Genomic DNA, 11,628 nt, shown 5'->3' on the forward strand with positions numbered 1-11,628 from the left:
TAAATCTGAAGGATGCTTACTTTCAGTTGCCCATTCATCCAGATTTGCAGAAGTACCTTTGCTTCATCTGCATAGATGTAGTGTATCAGTTCAAGGTGGTGTACTTCAGTCTGGTGACCACCACCCAGGTGGTCACAAGATTGTTCACAATTGTGTCAGTATGGGCTGATTTGTTGGGGATCTGCCTGTTATGGTATCGCAATTATTGCTAGTCTTGACATCCTCAACAGAAGTTAATACAGGGCAGGGATGGTCCTTTAGCTTTTTGTTACATTATGGAGATTGTGATAAACTGGTAGATGTTCAAACTGATCCCCAACCTGCTGACAGAATACCTTGGTATGCTAATCAAAACAGTTACAGCAAGATCCTGTCCAGTTGACACTTGTCTTGCCAATCTCAGGGAGGTATCAGTGCAGTTCCTGGCCCATTGAGAACAACCGTCTCAATTTTGGCAAGTCCTGGAAAAAACTGCTACCACATTTGATGCCTTCACTTGCAATTGATTCAGTGGTGTGTGGAACAGTTGATTCTTTGATGCTCCTAGTCTCTTGGACAGAGGAGGTGAAGGAGGACCTTGTGTTGTGGTTTGGCAATAGGAGTCTCATAGTAGGAGTATCTCTTGAATAAAACCAGCCAAAGTTGCCTCAGTTCTCAGAAGCATAGAGGATGGGGCAGGCAGCACACTTGAATAGTTCTTTCATCTTTGGGTGTGTGAACCCAGGAGGACTCTTGCCTGTATGTCAAGATCCTCGAGATGGGTACAGCTGTTGAAAAACACTCAGTTGTGCAGATGAGTGATAACATGTCTATGATGTTATACATCAGAGAGCGAGGAAGAACTGTCTCTTTACCTTTGTGCATGCTGGTGAGGCATGATGTTCAAATGTTGGTGTGGTACATTGTGAGCCATCAGAATGTGATAAACACAAGGACAGGTAGTAGGGATGCATGGTCCTTACATCTTGACATAGTGAAGAGGTTGTTCAACCTCTTTTTACCACATGGCCAAACAGGAAACTTTTTACCACATGGCCAAACAGGAAACTTCCAGTAATCTGTTCTTTGGTACTGGACCCTAGGTCAGTGATGGAGGACTCCATCCAGTACCAGTGGGACAATCTCACTGCGTATGCCTTAACCTCCTTTCTGCCTGATCTAAAGTGGTCAACCAGTTGCTGTTTACTCCTGGGTTCAGGATGACATTGTTGGCCCAAAGGTGGCTGCAAGCTGGATAGTGCTCAAACCTACTGTTGCTGCTGATGCATATGATGAGAAAATTGCCTCTGTGGCCCATTCTGCTATGACAACCACAACTGCTCTGTCATTTTCAGTCCATGCAGTTGGTTGTGCATCATGGTGGGCGACTGCCTAGCTTTTCTCTGAGAGTTGCAAAGGAGATGTTTGATTAAGTCAGGAAGTCTTAAGTCAGGCATTTATCACAGAAAGTGGTCCTGCTTCTGTAACAGATGTCATGCAAGTTGTATATCTGTGGTTGGGTACACTATTTAGCAGACACCTGAGTTCTAGTCTACCTCCATCTTGACAAACAACTATTGGTGTCCACAGTTAAAGATTACTGCTCAAACCACGTCACAGATTTTGTGCGTAAAGGACATGGATCTCTTGGCTCCAGCAGAGATTTCTTTGCTCTAAAGGAGTTTTGAGCAGTGAGACTTTATACAGGTTCAAAGGAGCCTCTCACAGGCACCATCTGAGCCCCAACAGTTCTGACTCAGGTGCAAGTCCCAAGCTCCCTATAGGTGAGACAGTGGCGCATGTTAGTGGTTTGCCACCACCTACCAGTGCTTTGCTCAAGTAGGCAGATATTTCCATCCCATTGTCATTTGCTGAGACTGTTGGTTATATTTTCTCGAACTGAATGTTGTTGAGTCTCCTGTAGTGGGTGTCTTGCTTGTGGAAATACCACACAGTATCGAGTACAGGCCTTTTTCCTTTGACACCACTTCCTACCTCAAGATACTTTCTATTTTAGCAGGGACAGTAAGACTTGTGGACAGAGGAAGGTGAGGCAACCAGAGCATTTACCTTCTTCCTTCTTCTCCTTGTTGCCAAGCTCTTCCTCCTCCTCATAATAATACTGCTGGGTATCAAAATGATCTGTATGCATATGATCTTGCACACTTGGTTTGTACACTTAGGAAAAAACAAGATACTTTGAGTTTTATGAATTTTATTTGTTGGACTTTACTACAGCCTACAGCCTGGGACACTCACTAACTTTAGTAAAGCCTACTCATCACCTCCTTGCACCATTAAGGCAAAGTGTATCTTTCTGTGATTGAGTGCTTGACAGAATTGATTTGACAATTTATGGTCCCCCCAAAAAAAAAGGTTTGCCTTGGAATGTTTGAAATTGATAAGAATGTAGCAGTTTGTGGTGCTTGTTGTTTTGAACAACTGTATCTCACTGTATTTGTAATAAGATTCTTAATGTATTTTTTGTATAACACACTGCAGTTGCAATTAATTTGTATGCTGTTTGCAGTACTTAGAAATTTTGTAATATAAATGCGTTAGAAACCATAGCTTTGAGTTTTGCAGCAATATAAATGTAGGCTCTAGTTCATAAGATTATTAGATTTACTTGAATGTTCATGTGACTGGAGCCCAACATGGCTTGGAATAAGTACTGCAAGCATTTCCAGTTATCTCCTTTAAAAGTCTACATTGTTGAATGATGTAATTCAACAACTTACTGGGAGTTTCTGAGTGTCCTAAAACTTTGTTTTGTAGACTATTATTATTAGGTTAGCTTAAATTTAGATAGCTGTGTTGTAAATGTTGAAACTAGTGGTTTATGTTCATACAGAAAGCGATGAGATTATAGATAAGGTAGGAATTTTTATACAGTGAACTACATGCAGCTGTTATCGACTTACTGTAAACCAACCAGTGACATATTTTACTGGTCTTCACCACCGTGAAGAGTTAAAATTGTTTGGACACATGCATGTGTCATAGTACTGTTAATGTGTTTTTATAAAGTTAAGACACCTCTCGCACAGAATCTACCTAAACTTGCAAATAAAAAATGTTTTTGGTGTCTTGTAATTAGTCTTTTATGTTAAAATAATGCATTCTTTTTGTGACATTGTGTGGAGTTGTTGTAGATTTTCAAGGGTATATAGAAAATATGTTACATATAATTCAGTTTAAAGTCTATATAAGTGTTATTGCCTCTCGCAGAATAAATATTATTGAATCCTGATGTTTGTTGTATGGTTTAAATTTGATATTTGGCTAGTGTAATTGATGATAATTTTGCACAGAAATCAGGCTTTGGAGAAAAACATGTTTATTAAAGTTATAAATAACTGATATAAAACAGAGACTTGATGTGAATACTGGCTCATTAGTGGAGTAATTTAATAAAAATTTTCTATTGGGACCCCACTGTGGTATGTGCTTGTAGTTGTACACAATTTTGTGTACATATATGAAAAATTGAAATGTAATGTACAGTGGTTTGTATTGTACATTTTTTCTACTTTTAGATAAAATGAAGGAAATCCCTTTGAGTACTTGTGAACGGGAATCTGTCATATCGGCAATATCTCGAGGGCTTAGGCACGACAACCGGGCATTCCTAGAAGTTCGTCATATAAAAGTCAGCTTTGGCAAGGACTATGGAAGTTGTACTGTAACTCTTGGCCAGACCAGAGTTTTAGCTCAGGTAAGGTTGCTGTATTACCTACAGTATATTGTTTGAGTTTTTGTAACCTGATGCAGTTAGATATTTTGTGTATCTTATAAGATACTAGAAGTTTTTAATTTTTGTGTATGTTTTAAGTGACATTTAATTTTTTGGTCAAGGAAGATTTAAAGTTTGGAATAATGGCAAGCCTCACATAAATTATTGTTTTTGAAGTAATTTCCTATTTGTTTTACATCACTGTTCTGATATCTTACTCTTGGGGAACAATCTTTTTGTACATCATTATTTATAAACAATATATGTGTATTTTAAGGTAAGATTATTCAATAAAATGATCATAATATCTTCTAATGCATTATGATTGCAGGTAACATGTGAAGTTGTTGAACCTAGGCCATCTCGTCCTAATGAAGGGAAAATTTCAATAGCTGTTCACTTATCTCCCATGGCAGCCCCACATTTTGAAGCAGGAAGGGGTATTGACCTTGTGGATGAATTGCAACAAGTTCTTGACAGGAATATTAAAGAGTCAAGATGTCTTGATGTGGAGTCCTTGTGCATCATGGCAGAAGAAAGTGTGTGGCAGTTTCGTGTTGATGTTACTGTAAGTGGTGATAACTGCATCCTCTATTATCCTTTAGTTTTGCACTCAAAAGTTCCAAATATTCTAATAGTGAATTTGATTTATTTGTTTGCACCTTCACTCTGTGAAAGATGAGAATTATGAGATATTTTAAAAAATATTAAAAACCAATTGCTGTATTTTATATATACATTTACACTTTAGATCCAAGGTTCTTGGTTATAAAAAGTTCAGTTTAAAAAAAAAAATGCTTGATTATACTAATACAAAATATAATGTGAAGGTTGCTTTAAAGTGGACCTGTCATCATAATATACTCACAGCCAATCTGGTTCACTGTTTTGTATTTCAGATTACATAGTAATAAACTTTTTATTTGGAATGAAACATAACTACTGTTAAAGCTAGCGTATATCTTCATGCCATTAGGTGCAATCTGCACTCAAAATAAAGAAAATATTGCTTGGCTAACCTGTTAGGACTGTCTCCCTAAACACTTGTTTCCTACCAGGTGGCATTGAAATGTTTATGTTCTTGTCAGACTTCTTCATGCCTTGTCCTTGTGCAGATGGTGTGAATAGGCATTAGTAATAATTTTGACTATTTCTGGCTGATTTTCTCTTGTATGGTATTGTTGTTTTCTGGTTTTGCATTACAGTATGTCATCTACAGCAAGCGGGGATAAAAGCCTTAGCATGTATAGAAAAAGTTTGTGTAAACCAAATGTTTTGGTTGTGCATGATGGCATGTGTGTATTAGCCTAGCTGTTGAGGCATGAGTGTGGTTTTCTTCTCTTTGTGAAGAAAATAAGGAGTGATCTGATGAGGTTGTGACTGATTTTCTGAAGTATTGGAAGATACGGGAGGCTGATTGATTACATAGTTCGCTAGGGCAGGCCATGAGCCTACTCAGTCGTCCTTTATCTTCTGATGTTGCTTCTCCTCCTCCTCTTCCTCCATAACTAGACAGGTTAATTCATCTCGCACTTCTCCTACTCTGCCTTCTGTTGCTCCCCATGTGGTTCAGGAAAAAATAATGGTAACTGAGAAATATTCTTCTTTTATGGGTTACAAATTTGACCATATATATTAAGGTGAAATCGTGATTCTGCCCATAGTGATTAACCTTTTTCCTTGTAAGGATCCCCTGAAAATTCTTGCAATGAGGGCCTTAACACCCTGCTGTGGTTCCAACGTCTGGCAACAGTACTTAACAGTAAGGATCACGCAACAGGCAAGAATGTTTAGAAACCTTTTTCCCCCTCACTTGGCTGAACAGTTGTTTCTCTGGCTGGACTAACCCATCATCCTTATTCAATGTGGTAGTGAGTCAACTTTAACAGTAGGTAAGATTCATTCCTAATAATGAAAATTTTTATGATAAAATTTATTATTTGGATGCTTAACTACTGTTAAAATGGAAACCCACCCACCCAGCCTCCCCACATCTTAGTGGGTGGTCATGAAGAATTCTGACAAGAAAGTAAACATTCCAGTGCCACCTGGTGGGAAACAGGTGATTACAGAGACAATCCTAGCTGGTTAGCCAAGTGTTATTTTGTTCATATTGAATGCTGATCACACCTGATGGCTCGAGGATGCAAGTTAACTTTAACAGTAGGTAAGTATCCAAATAATTAATTTTATCATAAAAATATTCATTAGATTAGCTGAACTTGAACTGCTGCCAAACCATAAATTCTCACTGGCACCAAGGAAAATCAAATGCGCACTACCTAAACTTTATCAGTTACAAAGTATGGTTGATCAAATCAAATACACTATTCCTTATAAACTTTATCACTTACAAAATACAGTTGATCTTCATTTAGGAGGGAGTAGTTCATATTGAGTTAGCATGACATTTTTTTCCTCATAAAGCATGTTGAAATGTTTTCCACTATTGCTCTAAGAATTTTCACTTTTTATACTAAATGGAGAGAAATTTGAATGCTGTGCTGGTTTTAGATACCTGTACTTGGCCTTTAAAACAGCCTTTACTTATCTAAAAGTTATTTTACTTTCTAGGTATTGAATCATGCGGGAAATCTTGGAGATGCGTGCAATATCGCTGCTGTAGCAGCCTTAAGACATTTCAATCGTCCAGATGTGTCAGTTGAAGAAGATGGTCGTGTTACAGTACACACATTAGAGGAACGAGAACCAATACCAACATATATGAAAAAAGTTCCAGTGTGTCTCACCTATGCCTTTTTTGTTATTGATGGTAAAACACACATGCTTTTGGACCCTTCGGACAAAGAAGAAAGGGTAAGGACAGTCTTATTGTTGTATGTTGTAGAGATGAATGGAGTATTTGCAGAGTCCCTTTGAATTTTCCTCAGGCAACACCAAGCAGTGGAATTTGTGCTTGTAGAGAGCATGGCATACTATACTTATACACTTGATGATTGCTTGTTCTTCAGAGTGATACCCCACAGTTATAGTCAGTGCAGTTTTTAATGGTTATTGTCCTAAAATTATCTTGTGTAACAGGTCAATTATAGTTTGAAGCTGGTATAAGTGTTGATCTCTGGTGGATCCTTGCCAGTGTAGTCACTTAAAGAATTGGAGATGCAGTCAGTTTAGTTAAAACTGTATCATTAAACTTAGAAGTCTTTTTACACACAATTGCCATTATAGAATTGCAAAATGCTTTGTAATGAATAAATAATAATCTAGATTGATGCTTCTGACAGCAGATTAAGGCCTCATAGGAATTAGTGCACTAATCATTGTACTGTATATTGAATGACACAGAGTTAATAAGTTACATACTGAGAATTGGACGTACCTATATAGCATGCTGTAAGTTCATTATCCTGTCATTTGTCTAAACCATCTCAGTCTTTGAGATCTCAGACATTTTTCCAGACTCTTGGTACCAGGTCACCAATTCCTCATTTGTAATATGATCTTCCCACGGTACTCTGGCCATGACCCTTAATACTCTGTTGTTAAACCTTTTCAAAATCTGTTTTTAATAAGATATGCCACCACAAATCTTTGTTTTCAGTGACTAAAATTGATTAAGAAGCCCTTCAAAATTATTGTTCTAAAAATCTGTGTTCAGCAAAGTGACTTTTCATTCCACAAATTAAATGAAGCTGGTTGAAATTGTGGGTCATTGCTCATGTAGATATTAAAGGAAATTAGGATGATGATAGAGGCTGTAGTTACCATGACTAGATCAAATATTCCTGTTCCTATCAGTGATTTGTCACTACTATACTCTATCTCTAAAACCAATTGGCAGCTTTGTGGAATAATGAATCTGACAATAACAAATAAAAAAATCAAACCCACCGGGTCTGTGGTGGTCTTTCCAAAAAGAATTTTCTTTCCAAAAAGAATTTTACAAAATAATAGTATTGCCATCCATCAAATTGATTGCAATCCTCTGACCTATGGGTATTTGATGAATAACCTACATGAACCAGTCTCTTAATGTAGAGGATGTAGATATCTTTAAGCATATCTTTAGTGATTGTCCAACTGTCAAGCAACAACTTTTATAAATTATCAGAAGAAATTTTATCAAAATCTTCAAATCTTCATTTTAGTCAGTTATTAAACTTGTAAGGATTTGCAGTGTTTAAAGTAATATCTAATATAATTCATCAAGAAAAACTCAGTGGACCAGTTGTATGATAGTTAAGGGTGTTAATTCAGTGGTCTTGTTGAACAATTTACTGACAATAATAGTTCCTTATCAGAGCCCATGTTTCTGCTCGATTCAGTACTACTGTACATGCCTTGTATCCCTCTCCATCTTATCCATTTTACATATATTGCCAAAATATGATACTGTAATTATTGCACTGAATGGTATATTTCCTCTCTGCATTCATTATTATTTTTTGGTTTACCATAAACTTATTCACAGTTAGTGGTTAATTGCTTAAGCAAAAATTAGTTTACTTCAGATATACATCAGTTTTATGCATTTTAATGAAGATTTGGGAAAAGTTTATATCTGGTTCATTCAGCTTATGTTTTTCTTAATATTTTATAGCTTACCAGTATATATTTTCATTGCTTGTAATGTGGTGTTCACAGTTTTGTATATATTTTTTTTCACTTTCTTCTTGTATTGCCTTTTATGTGTAGTAGATCTTAGTAATTGTCCCTATATCAAAGATTATTAATCACTCTTGAATTATTGTTGTAATTACAGGTCATGTCAGGAAAGCTGGTTGTTGGTCTTAATCCCCATGGCGAAATTACATCCTTAGTTTTCCCTGGCCGTGTATTATTAGACCGGAAGGACATCATGATGTGCATAAAAAATGCATTCCAAACAGCCAAAAGTTTTGCAGAAATGGTTCAGAGATTGGTAGATGAAGACTTGGAAAAAAGAAAAGGTTTAGTTAAAGCTGATGGCTACACCAAAAATTTGTCCTCAGATATGACGTACTCAAGACATTTGGCTAAGGAGAAGATTCGCAGTGAAAACAGATTTAAATTTGAAGTTCCAAATGAATCAGATGAGGAGGTAAGCAGTTCAGTTGGTGGTCCAGATGAAGAAATAAAAATGGAGGAGGAAGACAGAGATGACGAAAATGAAGATGCCAATGAATCAGGTGGAGATAGTGATATATTGTCACGTATCCAGAGCATTAGACAGTTTACCCTTGGGGAATCTAGTACAAGTAAACCCATGGAAACTGATAGTGGAAGTGAAGAGGAGGATGTGAAAGACAAGTTAACAGGTGATGATCTTTTGTAGCTTTGTAGATAATTAAATTGAGAAATATGTTATCATATATTCAACACTTTGTTTATTTTGTTCCTTTCTGTTTATATGTAGTTATGTCATATGAAATCGCAAATGTTTTTATGCCTTTGTTTCAGTGTCTTACTGAAGTTCTAAACTGTATTGCTGTTAGTTTTCCTTTTAAGAAGCTATTAATTCGTGAGTAATATGGTGAAGAGATTTTCATTTGACAGTCGTACAAAGTATTTACTATTTTCTTTGCACTTTGATTTTTTAGGCATGCTGTTATCAAAAAGTTATTTTCATGCTCAGAACTATGCCTTAGTTTTACTGTATTAGAAATTTACAGTAAGGTGGCATTTTTGTCTTTGGAAAAATTGAAATGTGAATGTTGTACAGAGCATTCACTTCAGAAGTACAGTACTCTTATTTTATTAGCAGATTAGGGAATTTGAAGTGTTTAAATGATTTACACTGAATTTAAGGAAGATGAATACACACAGAAGGATGTGGGTGTCTTCTTTTGCACCAGTAATAAATTTTAACTTTTTATATAAAGTGCAAAGTCAAGTGGTATGGGCATTTTAATACCCTCTCGTCGGCCAGGCGTGAAGTACACAGGAAAAAGGAAATGCAAGAAGAGGAAGGCTGGGGCTTAATTATGCAGGGAGTGATAGAACCACCCCTTATGGGAGGGAATGTTTCTCTTAAGAGCAGGAGAATCGAGAGATGTGATCAAAAGAAATATCATATTCAATCCTATATTCAATCCTCTCAAGTAAGGAGGCAAAAGGTTAAGCATCCAAAATATGAAAGTGTACCAAGAAGGGATGAAAAAGTTCATCTTGATTCAATAATTTGATTGAAGACAAGAATTTATGGCATGTAAATAATAAAAGTTTTGCAGGTGTTATGAAAGAAAACAAGGTAATTGTCTTCCAGGGCTTGTCATTGATGTGGTAAATGAGAAAATTGATTTGTAAAGGAATGTGTACCCTTATTGGACTAGGTGAAACATTGTCAAGTTTTTTTATGGTTTTTTTTAAAGCCGCCTAAGATTTTTGGGAGTCCAAAACTTGTGTATGGTTAAATGCAAACTTTTCTGGCTTACCATTTACAATCTATCTCTTATTGCCAGCTGTAATTTTTGTGGTAGAATGCTGTCTTTGGTTTCATTTTGAAGCCAAATAGTTTTCTCTTTTGGTGTGTGAAAATTTAAAAGAAAGCTGAGGACAGATTCCTTTTCTTTTTGAATAAATATTTTCTAAAAAAACATCATGGGTATTCATTAATTCTGTTTGCACCATGAAAAATTATGGTAAATTTCCATTCCAGTGATATGAAATATATAAATATACTGTTATTTATGTCAGGTATGGCATGTATAAGACGAGGAAAATAGGCAAAAATTTCCCATTTTGGACTTGTTTAATGACAGTGTATTAGAATGTACTTAGAACAGCCCCTGCTTACATGGGAGAGCTAAAGCATCGCTAGGTACAGTATTTACTTTTTAAAATTTTTGATTGACAATGTCATTTGAAGCCTGAATGCTTGTATAACATCAAAGAGTTAAACATGAGATACTATAATTATACTACTGTAGTGATCAACTGCATTGTACACCATGTTGGAAAATGCATGATTATTTCAGTGTAAATAGCATGGTAGAAATATACTTCTGCTTCCATCAACCTAACCTGTATCTATTCATTTATTTGACCAGAATATTTAGCCAAAAATCTTTGCTGCCATAGGGATGGCATTCTTTACTTGAGCAGGTTGTAGGTGACTAACAGTGTCTCCTTTGGCTCATAGCATTGTTAGTTTTTATTCCTAAGAAAAATGTGGAATGGTGACAATGTGAATTACCCATTGCAATTCAAACTGCATGCTAGACTGACATGATAACCAACTGAAACTGAAAAGTTTGAATATGCATCTTTTGCTCTAGTTCATAATGTTAATAACTGGTTGTAAAGTAACTTGACCGTTAGTTTAAAATAATTATTATGGTTTAAACGGTGCACAATGAGGCTTTGAATGAATAATGTGACTTCCAGTGGTTACCAGTATACTGTATTTTAGTGTTGTAATTGGAAAAATTGCTTATTTTAAGTACATTTATAGTGTTTCTTATAATCTTATGACAATTTCCTAACAACTTCTTTTTAGTTAATAATTTTTGTTTATTAGCGAGGCACTAATAATGATCTAAGCTGCATATTTTGAGGCTAAGGGGTCTAGGTTGGTGTACTTGGTTTTATACTTGCTATTAATGATTTTCCTCTCTTGCTTGTGTTGGGATGGTAGGGTTCCCTAATTTCTTTTTTTCTGTGGAGGTATTCATCATGTTTTATTTAACTTACCAATAATTATATTAAAGAGCTGAAAACTACAGTATTGGTTATTCTGCAGGTTGCAGGTAATGGTTGGCATGACCCATTTACAGTAACCATTTGAGGTCTGTGGACTGTGACTACATATGATTTTCTAGCTGTAAGTTTTTCCAGTTTTCAGGTTTTTATCCTTTTGTTGTACATTTATATTTTATCTTTGTAATTTTCAGACCTGTTTTCATTAGATTTTCAGGTTCTCCAGGTATGTCTTGTATCATTGTTGATGTCAGCATGTTTAGTGCCACATTGTG

At 36.0% G+C, this 11,628-nt stretch overlaps 2 protein-coding genes across 5 annotated transcripts in view; both read left to right on the plus strand.

The window, feature by feature from the left end:
* The window catches only part of LOC136847390 (uncharacterized), a 31,759-nt gene extending 22,725 nt beyond the window's left edge, over window positions 1-9,034 (plus strand). For all 4 annotated transcript variants that reach the window (XM_067119034.1, XM_067119035.1, XM_067119036.1 and 1 more), the window contains exons 2-5: window positions 3,519-3,697; window positions 4,047-4,283; window positions 6,290-6,532; window positions 8,439-9,034. In XM_067119034.1, coding sequence (XP_066975135.1) covers window positions 3,524-3,697; window positions 4,047-4,283; window positions 6,290-6,532; window positions 8,439-8,990 — 1,206 coding nt within the window. In that variant the 5' untranslated portion in view covers window positions 3,519-3,523 and the 3' untranslated portion in view covers window positions 8,991-9,034. The remainder of the gene's footprint in view (window positions 1-3,518; window positions 3,698-4,046; window positions 4,284-6,289; window positions 6,533-8,438) is intronic.
* A 724-nt stretch (window positions 9,035-9,758) lies between these two features.
* LOC136847395 (transcription factor Adf-1-like) overlaps window positions 9,759-11,628 on the plus strand; it is a 129,746-nt gene continuing 127,876 nt past the window's right edge. The window contains exon 1 of the mRNA XM_067119040.1: window positions 9,759-11,477. The gene's annotated coding sequence lies outside the window, so the exon portion shown is untranslated. The remainder of the gene's footprint in view (window positions 11,478-11,628) is intronic.

The sequence above is a fragment of the Macrobrachium rosenbergii genome, chromosome 16 (genome assembly GCF_040412425.1).
Source record: "Macrobrachium rosenbergii isolate ZJJX-2024 chromosome 16, ASM4041242v1, whole genome shotgun sequence".
Lineage (NCBI taxonomy): Eukaryota > Metazoa > Arthropoda > Malacostraca > Decapoda > Palaemonidae > Macrobrachium > Macrobrachium rosenbergii.